The sequence below is a fragment of the Somniosus microcephalus genome, chromosome 6 (assembly GCF_052327205.1).
Source record: "Somniosus microcephalus isolate GS21.2 chromosome 6, FLI_Smic_1.0, whole genome shotgun sequence".
NCBI classification, from domain to species: Eukaryota; Metazoa; Chordata; class Chondrichthyes; order Squaliformes; family Somniosidae; genus Somniosus; species Somniosus microcephalus.
The window spans coordinates 68,187,671-68,205,564 of NC_140992.1; the positions used below are offsets into that span (position 1 = coordinate 68,187,671).

Below are 17,894 nucleotides of genomic sequence, written 5' to 3' on the forward strand. Positions count from 1 at the left end.
AGATTTAAGCACATAATCTAGGATGACACTCCACTGCCATACTGAGGGAGTGCTGCACTGTCAGAGGTGCTGTCTCTCAGGTGAGATATTTATCCCAGACCCAATATGCCCTCTCAGGTAGACATTAAAGATCACATGGCATTATTTGAAGAACAGGGGCATTCTTCCAGTGTTCTGTCTAACAGCTATGCCTCAACCAACAGCACTAAAACATTCATTCATCTCGTTGCTGTTGATGGGACCTTGTGCAGATTGGCTGCTGTTTTCCATACATTACACTGACTACACTTCAAAAATACTTCATTGGCTCTGAAGCACTTTGGCATGTCCTTAGTTCAAAAAGGCACTAAATAAATGCACGTTCTTCTATGCTGATCGTATCAAACTCTATGGCCTCAATTTTCATTGGGCTGTGAGGCGGGCTTTTAGGCGTGCGGGGGGCTAAAATCGCAAAACCTAGGGGTCGCGACCCCCCCCACCTGGTTCCCACCTCCACGCCATTTTAACCTAGGTGTGTCTGATTGGCCTGAATCAGTCCCGCCTGCAACAGGTGCGACTGGTCTTTAGGGCCCTTAAGCAGCACTGACTGGCCTTTATAATCCCATTTTAACAGGCCCTTGCCTGTTTACCCCTTTTCCCATGCAAAACGCGCCTGTTGGGGATGATGCCTGTGAAACCTGGCGTGAACACTATTGGCTTGCTGACTATCAGCTGCAGGTCCAACATTAAAGAGAATATTTGATCAGTCATCATTTGCAGGTGGCAGGACTTTGTTGTCTCAGTCCTGGGGGAACTTCTAGAAGGCATAACCACAGCTGTGGAAGTTTGGAGCCTCACACACTTCTCCAGTGTGACCTCCTGCGAGACCCCTCTCGCCACCCTCACTCAGAACTTCCTCAACTGAGGCACCTACCAGAAGCATGGGAGGCCTTTTTCCCTTCCCCTCTTTGCATTAGAGGACCTCCAGCCCCATTCGCGAAATGACACGCGCCACAACTGCAGAAGTTGCCATCAGAAATTTTATTTACAATAACCAACTGATGGCATTTTTTAAATAAACACATTTCACCCAAGTGACTACCCTTGTGACTTTTAGTGCTTTATTTTCCTCTTATGCGTGCTCCTACATAGTGGTTCCCCTGTGGCTTCAGCAGATGTGGAGGCCCCTTGCTCACTTTCCTGCTGCTCCTGTCTCGACACCTCTGGCGGGCGTCCTCTGGGATGGCGAGCCTGTGAGGGCTCGCCAGCAGTCTGCTGCTCCTGCGGCTGTGCAAGGGTTGAGACCTCTATCTCAGTTGGGTGTGGACTCTGGTGGGGCTCTGACCGAGGGCTCTGCAGTGGCATGGAAGTGTGAGCGCTTGGAGAGGAGCCCCCACTTCCTTGAGGTCTGCCACCAACCTCCCTCTCATAGGTTAGGTCCCCCTCAGTGCCTGCAAGTGGCTTGAGAGCACCTTGCTGCACATCAGGGACCCGTTTGTACAATGGCAGTCCTACTCAGAGGGCCTGCCATGAAGGTCTGGTTTCTCTGTTCAATAGCTGACCATCGCTCCTCCAGTCTATTCTGAACACTCACCATGTTTTCATCACTCTGGCGACTTAGCTCCTCCATGGCCGTAGCCATCCTCTCCTCTACTGTAGCCATCCTTTCCATGGAGGTTGCCATCCTTTCCGTGGTGATGCGTTCATGCGCCAATGACGCCACAAAGGCTCTGCTCATGTTCGCTATGGACTCCTCCATTCGCTCCACACTCGCAGCGACCCGAGAGACAAAACCTGCCAGAAACTCCTGCATCTGTGCCTGGAGTTCCATCACCACTGATCTTACAGATGGACCCAGAGGCAGAGGGTCGACATGCAGCTGAGCCGAGCTGGCAGAGTCCTGCACCCTCCGACGAGGACTCTCCACTGCTGTCCCTGTCTCCACAATCTGCTGATGCTCACTTGTGAGCTGTGATACACCAGGTGACAACTCTACTCTATGTCCCGAAGGTCCCACCGAGGTGTGAGTGTCTGCGCTGGTGCTGGGTGCGCTTATTGCTGATGACGCTGCGCCCTCAGAGGTTGCAGATTCCTGAGGAGTCTGGCTGCTCAGGCTCTTCCTCCTGCAGAGTGGGGACGGGGACTCTCAATGGTCCTGTGGGGGGAGTCAAGGAAAAAGTTAGAGATGTGATGCCAAGGTTACATGCACATTGCATTCTGCAAATGATCATAAGTCCATATGATGTAGCTTCAGAATCATTATCAGCGACTCATGCAATGCCAATGAGAGAGATGGAAAACTATTCTGTCACCAGCTTGCAGGGATGCTCCTGCCTGTCCTTCCCAACGTCCACATCTCGGTCAGCCCCGGCAATCTCCAGGACGCCTTCCTCCCAGGGGGTGAGCTGGGCTAATGAAGGTGGCCCTCCTCCTGTCCTGGCTCGCTCTCTCCTGTTGTGAGCTCTCTTTTCCTGCAATGAGGGAGACAAGTGGAGGTTGAGTGAGAATGAAGGAGTGAGTGCAGAGATTGCATAGCATAGATACTTAGGAGACAAAGATGGAGTGAGGTTGCAAGACCAAGAGCCCTCCCCGTGTGTTGTCAGTTGTGTTCAAAGCATCAGAGTGAGAGGGAGTGTGAGGGCTGCATGGTGGCATAGTTCTGTGAATGTGAGCATAGAGAGAGGGAATGGGTAAGGGTGCATGGATGTGAGTGTCTAGTGAGATGTGCAGGAAGAGATTGCTAAAGCTGAGTGCTGGTGAGGAAAGGCAATGGGGATCAGATTGAGGGTGATGGAAACATCATACAGTACTTACGTTTCCAGTGCGAAGGAGGTCACGGAATGTTTTCCTGCACTGCAACCACATTCTTCGTGTTAGCCCCAAGGAGCTGACTTGACCTGCCACCTCTAGCCACACAGCCTTGGTCTGGCTGGGAGGCCTGTTCCTCCCTGAAGAAGGGAAGAGGACCTCCCTGTGGGCCCTAGCACCATCCAATAATGCCTGTAGTGAAGCCTCATCACATTTGGGCGCAGATCTGGCCCTCCCGCTGGCCGTTCCTCCTGCAGGCTCCTGTGCCATCTTAATGTGGAAGGTTGGAAGCCTGCAGAGGAAGCAAGGCTTGCTGTGAACCTTAAAAGCAGCAGCAATGATGACGTCATATTCTGCGACTTTCTGACTGGAAATACTCAATTGCCAAGGCTTCCCACATGCTGGAAATCAATTGGCCAATTGTGTTAAATTTGCATCAATCTCACAGACCCATTTACAATCGTGTCGGAATCACTAAATTCGGGGAAACCACCAATTCCCCGCACCTGAACGAAAATCGACCCCTATCTACCACCTCTCTCGGCATCCAGTCATGGATGAGCTACAAGTTACTCCGGCTAAACACAGAGAACATCAAAGGCATTATCTTCTGTCTCCAACATAAACTCTGTATCCTTGCTGTGGTGTATGTAACCTGTTCCACCTTAAGAGAACTACCTTAAGAGATGTACTACTTTCTCTTGGCTGCTGTATACTGTAGTACCGGTGGTGACCACACCGGTATATAAGCGTTGTGTAGTGATTTACTGGGCAGTTCAGCCCTGACCTCCGAATAGTAAAGACCTGTTAAAGTTATTCTTGTGGTCTGTGTCCAGTGATTTATAATAAGCATAACTGGGACACACAGACTCAACAGTGGCGACGAGTCCGATCTTACCCTGCGGCAGTTTTACATCCAAGGCAGCTTCGTCCTCAGAACGGGCGTCGAGAAGAGGCATCCGCCCTCATCATCCTGCTGAGCACCATCGCACGGGAGGCATCGAGAACCCGGGTTAAAAAGAAAAATTCTGACCACAAAGCCCTCCATCAGCGACAGGCAGTGATCATCCCTTCTACCACGGTGGTGGGTAAGCCGATCAGCGACACGAGCAGAAAGTCGGCCGCGTTGACTGTGGAGTGGGGGAGGGAAAACGGAGGAAAAAGGGCGGAGAACTCGACCATGGCCGGTGAAAAGGGCTGGGCTGCAATCGAGGCCGAGAGGCGCAGCGACTGGGGCAGCTTAAGGCACGAGAGCCGCGGAGAACTCAAACGCAGCCGGTGTAAAGGACCGGCCTGCATGCGGGGCTGAGAGGTGCAACAGCAGGGGAAGCGTGAATGCCCACGGGAACCGCGGGGGAGTAAAAGCAGCGTCGGGGAATTGAGAACCGCTGGGGAGGCGAGAATGGCAGCAGCACGGCAATCGCCATTGCAGCCAGCGGGGGAAGAAGGCAAACGCGGGAATCCGCCATTGTAGTCGGCGGGGGAAGAAGACGAGCGCGGGAAAGACCGCCAAGCGCGGGAAGCCGCCATTTTAGTAGGCGGGGGAAGAAGACAAACGCGGGAAGCCGCCATTTTGAGAAAAAGAAAAATTTAAAAACTTGCAAGGATGCCTAAACATGGGAACATTAATACCTTTGATAGTGATATCGAAGATTGGACCACGTATGTAGAACGCATGGAAGTTTATTGTAAAGCAAATAAGGTACCAGATGATGAGAAAGCACTAACCTTATTAAGCTCAATGGGTGCGAAGACATACGGGCTATTGAAGCACCTTCTATCACCAGATAAACCGGCGGATCAGACTTTCGCGAATATTGTTACTGTCCTGAAAAATCATTTAAACCCCACGCCGCTGATGATAGCGGAACGATTTAAATTTTACAGAAGAACGCAGCTGAAAGACGAAAGCAACGCTGAATTTTTAATTGAACTGCGTAAGCTATCAAAGTACTGTCAGTTTGGAACAGGACTAGCAGATGCGCTGAGAGATAAATTTGTGTGTGGATTGTTAAAAGAAGGAACACAAAAGCGACTGCTTGAGGAGAATGATCTTACGCTTGATAAAGCTGTCACTATTGCAGCATCGCACGAAGCCGCAGCGAGAGGCACTGCGGAAATGCAGCTACGGTCACCAGAACTCAGCACCAATCAAATGGTCTTGGGTACAGCAAAATGTTATCGTTGTGGAAAGACAACGCACGATCAGAACCAGTGCTGGTTCAAAAAATCAGGAATGCAGAAAATGTGGCAGGCTTGGTCACATAGCTAAAGTATGCCAGTCAGGAAAGAAGATCAGCAACAAAAAGTCACCGCAGGAAAAGTACAGAAAGGTACACAAGGTGACAGAGAACAGTTCGAACGAACAGAAGTCAAATTCAGACTCCAGCAGTAATGAACTGGGTAGTCTAAGAGTACACAATGTTGGTAATGAAGCAGACCTCCAAACAATCTGGGTCACACTTCAGATAGCAGGAGTTCAAGTGAAGATGGAATTGGACACTGGATCGGTATTGACGGTCATGAATAAGCAAGATTACAAAAGGTTATTCTCACATATTCCCCTACGGGATACGGAGATTGTATTGAAAACATACACGGGGCAAAGAGTATACCCCATCGGGAAGATAGAGGTAAAGGTGGTCCACATGGGCAAAGAAAGCCGAGGAATGGACTTATATGTGCTACCTGAGGGAGGTCCACCACTACTGGGACGGGAGTGGATTAGGAAAATAAATATGGACTGGCATTCCTTAAAAGCACTAACGGTAGATTCCGGTAAAAAAGATGTCAAACCTAAACGATTGTCCAGAATATTGGACGATGCTAAAGAGGTGTTCCAACAGGGACTGGGAACACTGAGATGAATTACGGCAAACATCAAGGTTGAAGAACATGCAAACCCGAAATTATTCAAAGCCAGACCAGTACCTTATGCGATACGACCTGCTGTGGAAGCTGAGCTGGAAGGGCTAGAATGTTCAGGAGTACTGTCTAAGGTAGACTGGAGTGAGTGGGCCACGCCCATTGTCCCTGTCATGAAGCGTTCATCGAGCAACAAGCCGGGGGAACCGGGGAAGGTTCGCATCTGTGGAGATTTCAAGATCACTGTTAATCCGGTGCTTCACACGGTGCGGTATCCGCTTCCGCGGATTGAGGATATCTTCGCTTCGTTGTCTGGCGGGAAACACTTCACCAAGATAGACCTGGCGCAGGCGTACTTACAGATGGAAGTTGAGGAAGAGTCACGCCAGTATCTCACGATCAAAACGCATAGAGGCTTGTACTGGTATAATAGACTGGTTTTTGGAGTGGCATCGGCTCCAGCAATTTGGCAGAGGGCCATGGAGCAGGTATTACAGGGAATTCCAGGCACACAATGTTACCTGGACGATATTCTGATTACAGGAGATGATGACGAGGAACACCTTGCAAATTTGGAACTGGTGCTCACCAGATTGAAAGAATATGGACTTCGAGTTAATCGCCAGAAATGTGAGTTCTTTCAGAAGCGGATCTCGTACTGTGGTCATGTCATTGACCAGGAGGGGCTTCATAAGTCTCCTGACAAGATCGAAGCTGTTGTGAAGGCTCCCACTCCGGAGAATGTATCCCAGTTGAGGTCGTTCCTAGGGTTAATTAACTATTATCATAAGTTTCTGCCAAATTTATCCACGGTGCTGCACCCGCTGAATGCTCTTTTGCAGAAGGGAGTACCATGGAAGTGGAGCGAGGACTGTAAGAGGGCCTTTCGCAAAAGCAAGGCATTGATCACCTCAGAGGAAGTGTTGGCTCACTTCAACCCAACACTGCCTATTCGTTTGGCTTGTGATGCTTCTCCATATGGTATTGGGGCAGTACTCTCACACAAGTTGCCAAATGGCCTGGAGAGGCCAGTTGCATTCGCATCCAGATCATTGACCTCCGCTGAGCACAACTATGCTCAGATAGATAGGGAGGCTCTCAGCCTTGTGTGGGGAGTAAAGAAGTTTAATCATTACCTGCAGGGCCAAAAGTTTACGCTTCTGACAGACCACCAGCCGTTGGTATCCATTTTTAACCCTAAGAAGGGTGTTTCGGTGATGACAGCACAGAGACTCCAGAGATGGTCCCTTTTCCTAGGGGCACATCAATATCAGATAGAATTCAAAGGTACAAAGCAGCATGGTAATGCTGATGGGCTGTCGCGCCTGCCACTACCTACAGAGGAGGAGGCACCGACGGTTGACCCTGTTGAGTTATTTCACTCGACCATCATCGAATGTTTACCAGTCACCAATGCAAGTATTGAAAGAGAAACCAGGAATGACCCGACACTGCCCCGGGTCTACGAAGTGACAGTGAAGGGATGGCCAGCACATGGTGATCCACTGTTACCGGCATTCTCAGCAAGACGAGAACAGCTGTCCGTCTGTCAAGGAACATTGATGTATGGAACAAGGGTGATTATTCCTCCTAAGTTAAGAGAGAGAGTTCTAAAGGAACTGCATGAAGGTCATCTGGGGGGAGTCAAGATGAAAAGCCTTGCTAGGGCTTATGTGTGGTGGCCGGGTATCGACCAACAGATAGAGGATCTGACGAAAAGCTGCTCAGGGTGCCAAAAAGTGCAAAATGCTCCTCCGATTGCACCGCTGCATCCATGGGAATGGCCTTCAACCCCATGGCAACGTGTACATATTGACTTTGCTGGTCCTTTCATGGACTCCATGTTTTTAATTGCGGTGGACGCACATTCTAAATGGCCAGAAGTGATTACGATGACTACCACTACCTTGGAAAAGACGATCGCGGTGCTAAGAACGATATTTGCAAGAAATGGATTGCCAGAACAAATATGTTCAGACAACGGACCGCAGTTCGTGTCAGAAGAATTCCAGAAATTCATGAAGAAGAATGGGGTGAAACATTATACCTCTGCCCCATATCATCCGGCTACAAACGGGTTGGCCGAGAGATTTGTACAAACGTTCAAAAAAGCAATAAAGGCCATGAGCGAAGATCAGATTCCACTACAACACAAGGTGGATAAATTCCTACTGGCATATCGAAACGCCACTCATGCAGTGACAAACCAAAGTCCTGCCATGATGTTCTATAACAGGAGGTTGCGGTCCAGGTTGGACTTGTTAAAACCAAATGTGCGGAGGGAAGTTGAAAACAAACAGTTCCAGCATATAAATAACAAGACCACTCGGAGTTTCGAAATAGGACAACCAGTGTTAGCCCGGGACTATAAAAACGAGAAATGGCAATCTGGAACAATTCGGGCCAGACAAGGACCCCTGATGTACACGGTAGATATTGGTGAAAATGTAATACGGCGTCATGCTGACCAACTGGTAGAATCGAGAACAAGGGTCGAACCCAGGGTTACGGCAGAGACAACCGTGGAAGAAGTTAGTGAACCTGAAGCATCTACCTCAGAAGTGAATGTACCTGATGATGATGTCCAATCCATAAGAGATCAACTAGATGAGTCACCCCAGCAACGAGAATCAGAGACCCCTGAAAGGCGTTATCCAACTCGAATCAGGAGGCCTTCTCAGAGACTGAATCTTTGAACTGTTTTGCATGAAGTTGTATATATATATATATCTATATGTTATTATGTTATGTTAAATGGGGATATAACTGTTAAGCTAAAAAGGGAGGATTGTGGTGTATGTAACCTGTTCCACCTTAAGAGAACTACCTTAAGAGATGTACTACTTTCTCTTGGCTGCTGTATACTGTAGTACCGGTGGTGACCACACCGGTATATAAGCGTTGTGTAGTGATTTACTGGGCAGTTCAGCCCTGACCTCCGAATAGTAAAGACCTGTTAAAGTTATTCTTGTGGTCTGTGTCCAGTGATTTATAATAAGCATAACTGGGACACACAGACTTAACACTTGCCATTGACTATTAATGTTGGATTACCCCCTAGCTACTGTTACAGGCTAAACAACACTGTTTGCAACCTCAGTGTCCCATTTGGCCCCGAACTGAGTGTCTGACCCCTTATCCATTCCATCAGAAAGACTGCTTACCTATTTCCTTAACATTGCCCACTTCTACCCCTACCTTAGCCCATTTGTGGTAAAACTGTATGCCTTACCTTTGTCACCTTTGGACTCCAAATTTTCAATGCTCTGCATGCCAACCTCCTATCCTCCACCCTCTAAACTTCAGTTCATCTAAAACTCTGTTGCCTGTATCCTATCTTGTACCAAGTCCCCCTCATCTACCTCTTTTTTTTAATTCGTATATGGATTGTGGGCATCGCTGACAAGGGAAGCATTTATTGCCCATCCCTAATTGTCCTTGAGAAGGTGGTGGTGAGACACCTTCTTGAAGCGCTGCAGTCCGTGTGATGAAGGTACTCCCACAATGCTATTAGGGAGGGAGTTCCAGGATTTTGACCCAGCGATGATGAAGGATCGGCGATATACTTCTAAGTCAGGATGGTGTGTGACTTGGAGGGGAGCTTGGAGGTGGTGGTGCTCCCATGCACCTGCTGCCCTTGTCCTTCTAGGTGGAAGAGGTCGCGGGTTTGGGAGGTTTTGCCGAAGAAGCCTTGGCGAGTTGCTGCAGGGCATCTTGTAGATGGTACACACTGCAGCCACGGTACACTGGTGGTGGAGGGAGTGAATGTTTAAGGTGGTGGATGGGGTACCAATCAAGCGGGCTGCTTTGTCCTGGATGGTGTCGAGCTTCTTGAATGTTGTTGAAGCTGCACTCATCCAGGCAAGTGGAGAGTATTCCATCACACTCCTGACTTGTGCCTTGTAGATGGTGGAAAGGCTTTGGGGAGTCAGGAGGTGAAACACTCGCCGCAGAATGCCTAGCCTCTGACCTGCTCTTGTTGCCACAGTATTTATGTTCCTGGCCTATAATGGCTGCTGGACCCCAACACCTCACATTTAAAATTCTCATTCTTATGTTTAAATCCATCCACGGCCTTGCCCTTCCCTATCTCTGTAACTTCCTCCTGTGCTACAAGAACAATCCCCACCACCCCCCCAACCAAACTTTCTATTCCTCAGACTCCAGGCTCTTGTGCAACCCCGCCACCCCCATCCCTTAACCCCATAATTGCCAGCTGTGCTTTCAGCCATCTTGGCTTCATTCTCTGGGAATCCTTTCTCTGCCTCTCCACCTCCCTCTCCACTTTTAAGATTAGTCTTAAAACTCACTTCTTTGACTAAGCTCTTGGCCACTTCTCCTAATATCTCCTTGTTTGGTTCATCATCCATTTTCTCCTTTTTCTACATAAAAGGCACTCAATACATGCAAGTTGTTGTTCGCTGGCCTGATCTTCACAGTAAGGAGGCTTATTAATCCCATTGATACATCCAATCACTATATTTAGAACACTAAAGGAAAGGAAGAGAATGATCATCTTACCCGCCTATAATAGCAAAACAGTGTCCACGCAGGTACATATTTTTTCTGTTCTGCATACGCAATTAAATTTAGTAAAGTTTTATTTCAATTTGCATATGTCATATTTTTTTAACACTCTGTAGCCATAGCTATTGGCCAACCAGATTTCAAAAGTAGATTTCTTTCATACCAGTTTGACCTCAACATGCAAAACCTTCTAAAGACTTTACTGTACTGCATCCTCAAACCAGTTGTGGCATCTAAAGTGTACTTTGTGTATGTGGAAACATTTCTCATGAACACTTTTGAGTAAAGCATTTTGCTTTACTTTTCTTTGGCAGACCCTCTGTGCATTTTGAATGGTAGTCAGTGGCCATGACCATTAGCTGCCACCACAGGATAGAATGAATGAGTTCAGTTGGGATAGTGGGAAATTATCCAACATACAAATCATGTGTTGGCATCATATAGTACCTAAAACATTCATACAATGGAATCTTTTCTAATTTTATATTCTGGAAACATTTCTATATGTCTAAAATTGATAGGACCATGGGAAACCCAAAGTGCTTTGAACATCTTGCTGCATTTTCTCAAGTTACTAGAAGGTAACACAGTGATTAACGTGAACAATACTTCTGAACATTGTAGATTGACTAATTCAAGATGAATCCCAAATATGCTTGGAGTTTTGCGTTTTGCGTGGTTAAAATAGCAATTAAACTGCAATGGTATGTTACTATTCAGAGCATAAATAACATGTTGCATTGATCTGATACAGTGCTTCCAGGCAGGGATCTATGACATAAATGGATCAAAATCAATGATATTAAATATACAGAAGTTGTGCGACAAATAAGCAAGTTTTTATTCATTAGCATGAGTCATAAATTAGTAAATAAATCACAAGTTTTTATAATCAATATTCAAAGATCGCTGTGTGGAAGTCCCTGGCCGCCTCTTCCTGCTTTCCACTGACTGAGACTTGGATCATAAGTTGTGGCATCATTGGCACAAATCCACATTCTACTCGTCTCTGGTGCAGTAAGTTGCTACATCAATGCACTGCACTGCCACATCACCTTAGAACAAATGGTTATTAAAAGATTCTAAGTGGTCACCAGCATGGTAATATTAGAATTCTATTGTTTTCCTTGAACACAGAGTAACATGTGTTACTGTGGCTTAGGTGAAACTTATCAGTTGTTATGGTATAACACACTGATGCTACATCCATGCCCTTAAAAAGGTAAGCTTCAAGCACTGTGCCAAGTGAGATGGGGAAACAGGCAAAAGATGCATTTTCATCTGCATACAACAAAAATATGCTTGTGTTGTGCAATGCTAATGAGCAAACACATTTTTCCAGTCATTTCCCCCTGTGATCCAGAGACATAGTTAGCTGATGATAAAAGTATGGAATTTAACAAAAAACTGTTCATAACAAAAAAAATGTTGTAAGAATCAATTGCTTAATCTTAATTGGCAAATAGAACTGTGATGCAATCTTGAAAAGTCCTGGAATTTTGTAATTCTTTTTCTAGCTGGTAGTCTTTCTAACACTACAATAAAATAAACACAAATGCTGGGATAAAAATATGAAATAAACCAAAAAAAAGTGAAAATACACAACTGATGAAGGATATACCAAAAACATTAACTTCAACAGATGTTGACTGATTTGGTGTTTATTTGTAGCACTTTCTGTTTTTATTCCAGTCTTCATAAGTTTTACTGTACAGATCATTCAAAATATATCTGTTATTATTAATGTTGGATTACAGGAAGTTATTTATAGTTTATTTTATAATGAGACTTTCACCTGTTAAATCTCATTGCTTTCCATTCTTCCCTTGATGCTTGGCCTAGACTGTATCGACGGACACGACTGGGGGTACTGCTCTCGTTAGTCAGCTTTTTTTCAAATGCTCGCCTCTTCATCTGGAGTGTCTGAACTCCTGAATTTTCAGTGATCACAGCCTCATCGTAGGAGTCTGCAGCAAGTTCTCTCTCAGGACTATTCTCTGTTCTGGAGAAATACCAACAGTACTTTAAATGAGCAGTTGTGAACATAATCTTTACGCTTTTACTTACTTTTCTGTGCAGGCAATTTTATATTGCTTCAATAATCAAAAAATATACATCAGAAAAATGGATTATTTGATTGTCTTGCAGCACTAAAATTTGAAGTTAAAATTCAGTGGGGGCTACTATTTAGATAAAATGCAGCGTGTGCTGATTAATGCCCTGTTTATCTGCACAAGTCTATGTCAGTTTGAAAGTAGTACTGAGCCCACACCAGTTTAAACAGTTGATGTCACAGGATGGCTTTACGCCAGTTCACAGGAATACAAAGAATAGGAGCTATGTAATGAGATAATCAATGAAGTGCTTTTTTGAAGTCACTGTTGTAATGTAGGAAATGCGGCAGCCAAGTTGCACACAGCAAGGTCCCACAAACAGCAATGTGACAATGACCAGATAATCTTTTTTTCATATATTGGCCAGGACACCAGGGAGAACTCCCATGCTCTTCTTCAAATAGTGTCATGGGATCTTTTATGTCCTCCTGAGGGGGCAGACAGGGCCTCAGTTCAACGTCTCATCCAAAAGACAGTACTTCTGACAGTGCAACACTCCGTCAGAACTGAAGTGTTATCTTAGATTATGTGCTCAAGTCCCTGGATTGGGATATGAACCAACAACCTTCTGATGCAGAGGCGAGAGTGCTACCTCTGAGCCAAGGCTGACATCCATTAGATTTTCCCATAAAATAATTCCGTGCTTCTGCTGAGAATGTGCACGTGTACTTTGACAGGAATTACTGAACCACAAATGTGTGTGCCAATTTCTAATGCAGCTTATCCAGCTCTTATATGTGCTGATTGTGAATTTACTCATAAGTTTGTGGAAAGCAAAAGGTTATCCAACTGCAGTAAATGACTAACCAAATGGTTTCAGTCATAATGAAATTGTTTGCTTTATGTATGATGCAAGCTGTTAATAATGTGGCATTAAGCTCTGCCAGTAAATCTCCAACAGAACACGAGGCAAACCACTACATGCATTGTCGGGGTGTGCTGATTGGGAATGTTGAAAATGAAATTCACTTGTTTAGAATTGACAGAAGGTGATTACGGCAAAGACCCTTCATAAATAATGTGTTGTCTTTTGTCCTTCTTCTTAGGCAGTCCCTCGGAACCGAGGATGACTTGCTTCCACACTAAAAATGAGTTCTCAGGTGACTGATGAGTCCAATGCGGGACCTACAGTCTCTGTCACAGGTAGTGCAGACAGTGGTTGAAGGGGTGGGTGGGTGGGGTGCTTGGGTTGCTTGGGTTGACGTGCGCTCCTTCCGCTTGGCTTCCGCTTGCTTCCGGCGAAGAGACTCGAGGGACTCGATTTTCCAAGCCCCGAGGAGGCGGGAGTGGTGGGAAAATTGCAGAATCGGGGGGCAGGAACCCATCCCGCCCCCAAGCCAATGTCCCAGGAGGCATCTACCCGACCTGTGCTGGGAGATCATGTTCATTGTGCCCCTTAGTGGACCTTAATGGACATGTCTGTTTTATCCTGCAGAACATATATGGGATCACATTGAATGGATACAACTTAAAATAATTATGACACATAGGGAAATGTCTGTTTTTAGCTGCTTTTGTAGTGCTGGACAGGCCATAGGAACAAAGGAACACATTTAGGCCATTCAGCCTGCACAGCCATTCAATTAGATCATGGCTGATCTGTACCTCAACTCCATTTACTCGCCTTTGCTCCATATCCATTAACAACCTTACCAAACAAAATCTATTTCAGTTTTGAATTTTTCCAATTGAAATAGCTTCAACAGCTTTTGGAGGGAGAGTTTTCCAGGTTTCTACTACCCTTTGTATGAAGAAGTGCTTCCTGACATCACCCCTGAATGGTCTAGCTCTAATTTTAAAGCTAGGCTCCCTTGTTCTGGACTCCCCCACAAGAGGAAATAGTTTCTCACTATCGACCCTATCAACTCCTTTAATCCTCTTAAACACCTCAATTCGATCACCCCTCAACCTTCTATACGCAAGGGAATACAAGCCTAGTCTATGCAACCTGTCCCCATAATGCACTGTCATGGCAGACAGTCCTAAGCCAGAGAGGTTACTCTCATGTTTATGCTTGAATAATGCAGCCGATCTTCATCTAAACTGACTACACACTTGATTCTAGCATGTAGTGTATGGGAGTTACTGTTTGGCCAACCTATGTATGTGAACTACTGTCAATATGGCATCAACACAAAGCAATGGACAGGCCGATCAACGCAGTGCATCCAACCAGCTGTGTGTTTCTGCGTGTTGGCACCATAACTCTGCATTACGATGAAGGAATCATGCTGCACCCAGCACAGCATATTTACTGGATCCATGTAGGCTGGCCCCAGTCAGAAAGGCCCAGGAAAACAAATGCGGATTCCTGGCTACCAGTGTCAATAAATCAGGTCATTTATCATTTGGTTTGCCTGTTAGCTGGGAATCAGCAGCTATCCTTGTCCAGTGTGCAAACATGAGCACTTACCAGCAGGAATCACTATTATGGGATATTGAAGCCAATTGTTGTACCCCCGCCATCATGCCGTCTCAGATCAGCTAACAGCGCAGAGCAGGGATCAACCCTGGGACCTGTCTGGTTTGTATGGTATTTAACCAATGAGGCATCTGGAGAGCTTTTTTTCTAACTTACGAAGGCCCAATGAAGACTGACATTTCTATGTCCAAAAAAGCTCATTAGTTTTAAATACCTTTGCCATAATCACCTTTAAATCAGAATCACTGAAATCAACTTTTCCTCTTACCAGCAGCTATGTCTGCTTTCAGAAAGTTTAATTGTCATAATCTGAAAGTCTCAGAACAACTTTTGTAAGACTCGATTCACGTGAGAAACAAATCATACCTGTTACAGCAGATATTTTGTTTTGGAGGGAAATTATACCTGGCCATGGATGTAGGCACACATTTAAAATAAGCAGCAAAATATATTCCCTCAACATGTTCACTATTTTGAATGCAGCAATTTGGAATTATATAGGATTACATAGGCTATACAGCACAGAAACAGGCCATTTGGCCCAACAAGTCCATGTTTATGCTCCACTCGAGCCTCTTCCCGTTTTTTGTTCAACTAACTATCAGCATAACCCTCTATTCCCTTCTCCCTCATATACTTATCTAGCCTCCACTTAAATGCATCTATACTACTCACTTCAACCACTCCCTGAGGTAGCGAGTTCCACATTCTCACCAGTCTTTGGGTAAAGAAGTTTCTTCTGAATTCCCTATTTCATTTCTTGGTGACTATCTTATATTGATGGCCTCCAGTTTTGCTCTGCCCCACAAACGGAAAAAACTTTCTGTATCCACTCTATCAAAACCTTTCATAATTTTAAAGACCTCTATTAGGTCACCCCTCAGCTTTTTCTTTTCAAGAGAAAAGAGACCCAGCCTGTTCATCCTTTCCTGATGGGTGTAACCTCGCATTTCTGGTATCATCCTTATCAATCTTTTTTGCACCCTCTCCAGTGCCTCTATATCCTTTTTATAATATGGCGACCAGAATTGTTCTCAGTACTCCAAAATGTGGTCTAACCAAGGTTTGATACAAGTTTTGCATAACTTCCCTACTTTTCAGTTCTATCCCTCTAGAAATAAACCCGTGCTTGGTTTACTTTTTTATGGCCTTATTAACCTGTGTCGCTACTTTTAGTGATTTGTGTATTTGTACTTCAAGATCCCTTTGCTCTTCTACCCCATTTAGATTGTTATTTTCCAAGTAATAAGTGACCTCCTTATTTTTCTTACCAAAATGTAATACCTCACATTTATCTGTGTTGAACTTCATTTGCCAATTATGCAAGTTTATTAATGTCTTCTTGTAATTTGTTGCAGTCCTCCTCAGTATTGACTATCCCCCCAATTTGGTGTCATCCGCAAATTTAGAAATTGTGTTTTTGATTCTTAATCTAAATCGTTAGTATAAATTGTGAACAACAGTGGTCCCAGCACTGATCTTTGTGTGACCTGACTTTCCAACGTCTGCCACTGTGAACAGCTACCCTTTACTCCAACTCTCGCTTTCTGTCCTGAAGCCAGCCAGCAATCCATTCTGCTACTTGTCCCCTGGCTCCACATTCTCTTACCTTATTTATTAGTCTATTATGTGGTACCTTATCGAAGGCCTTTTGGAAATCTAGATAAATTACTTCTCTGCATTACCCTTGTCTACTCTCTCTGTTACCACTTCAAAGAATTCAATGAGGTTGGTAAAGCAAGACTTTCCCTTTAGAAATCCATGCCAACTATTCTCTATTAGATTTTTGCATTTCCATTCTTTTATTATGGCACATATCACAATTTATCTTTCACCATAATTACATGCCATACAAAACTGGTGGGTATGTGTGTTAAAAAAAAGCTAAAATAACAAAATGCACAAAGAAATTTCAAAAATGCATGGTTGAACGTACTTACATAGCATGTAATAATAGAACACGTTAAGATGATTAGGAATTTAGGGGGAGAAATTCGGTATTGCTCCGTTTGGGGCGCAATTATCGGCCGGGCACAAAGTTTAGCGCCTGACGCTAATTATCACCTCCGACTGCAAACTTGGCTTTTATTGTCCCTGAAGGTGATTGGCGCGCTAAATCAGGCGCTACACACCTGTCTTAAGGCGTAAAGGCCGAGGAGCAGGTGATGTCAGTTAGCAATGGAACAGAGACACACTGGCGCCGGCCAGTTCTTAAAGGGGAGGGTCGATCTTGCTCTCCAGCCACACCCTGCTCATTGCAGGCTTGAATCTCGTCGTGGACAAACCTGTGCCTAAATTTTCCAGCCAAGGACTATGGAATCAGGGAACAAGCTCAGCGCTTCAGCGACCGAGCCTTGGAGGCTCTGCTTGGCGCGGTGGAGCACCGAAGAGCTATAATGTGCCCTGAGAGAGGCAGGAGGCCATTGCCGCGCGACTACAAAAGTGTGTGTGTTGCGTTTGCAAAGATAATCCAGAGGCCGTATGCAGAGCTCAGTTCATGTTGCTTTTAATGGCTGATCCAAACACACTCTACAGGCAAAAGCAATCGCATACCTATATCCAATGTCAGACACAATACAACGATAACAGCACTATCAAACTCCATGTGCTCAGGCCCAGGCAATCGAGTACCTATCAGACATAACATTTCCTCCCCCCTCACAGAATTTCAAACATGAAATGTAGTGACAAAGTCCTGGAGGTGGCCAGGGTGAGAATGTGTACAAACAGGCTGAGGTGCGGACTGGTGAAGAGCAGGCCGAAGTGGGGACTGGTGAGGAGCAGGCTGAGGCACAGTATCTGCTTGAGGGTTGGCTGGCTGAGCCACATGTGCATCCCGCCACTCTGGGGGTAAGGCTTGGGGATTAGGTCCGTATAATCCCGCATCAAGGGGTGCTGGCACCTTCCAAAGGCGGCTGGCATGCTACCGAGAGCTGTCAGTGAGGCAGAAAGTGGCTGGTCCAAGTTGGCGGCTGATTTGGAGAGGGGAGGACCAGAATGAGGCCATCTTATTGTTGCGGTGAGGCCTGCGGACTCTGACCCAATCGGAGACTGAGATGTTGGGTGCCTTGGCCCTCTTCGACTGGTCGAAGCGGAGTTTTATCTTCTCCTGCTGTCTAGCGACTGTGGCTTGAGCCCGTGGAGCAGGGCTCTGAGCTAGCGAGGGGCGGAGCCTGCCA

The 17,894-nt window shown here is 45.7% G+C and overlaps 1 protein-coding gene across 4 annotated transcripts in view; it reads right to left on the bottom strand.

Annotated features, from left to right (window-relative positions):
* The window catches only part of veph1 (ventricular zone expressed PH domain-containing 1), a 390,667-nt gene that overhangs the window by 120,865 nt on the left and 251,908 nt on the right, over positions 1-17,894 (bottom strand). For all 4 annotated transcript variants that reach the window (XM_085990360.1, XM_085990361.1, XM_085990362.1 and 1 more), the window contains one exon: positions 11,975-12,181. In XM_085990360.1, the coding sequence (XP_085846486.1) occupies positions 11,975-12,181 (207 nt within the window). The remainder of the gene's footprint in view (positions 1-11,974; positions 12,182-17,894) is intronic.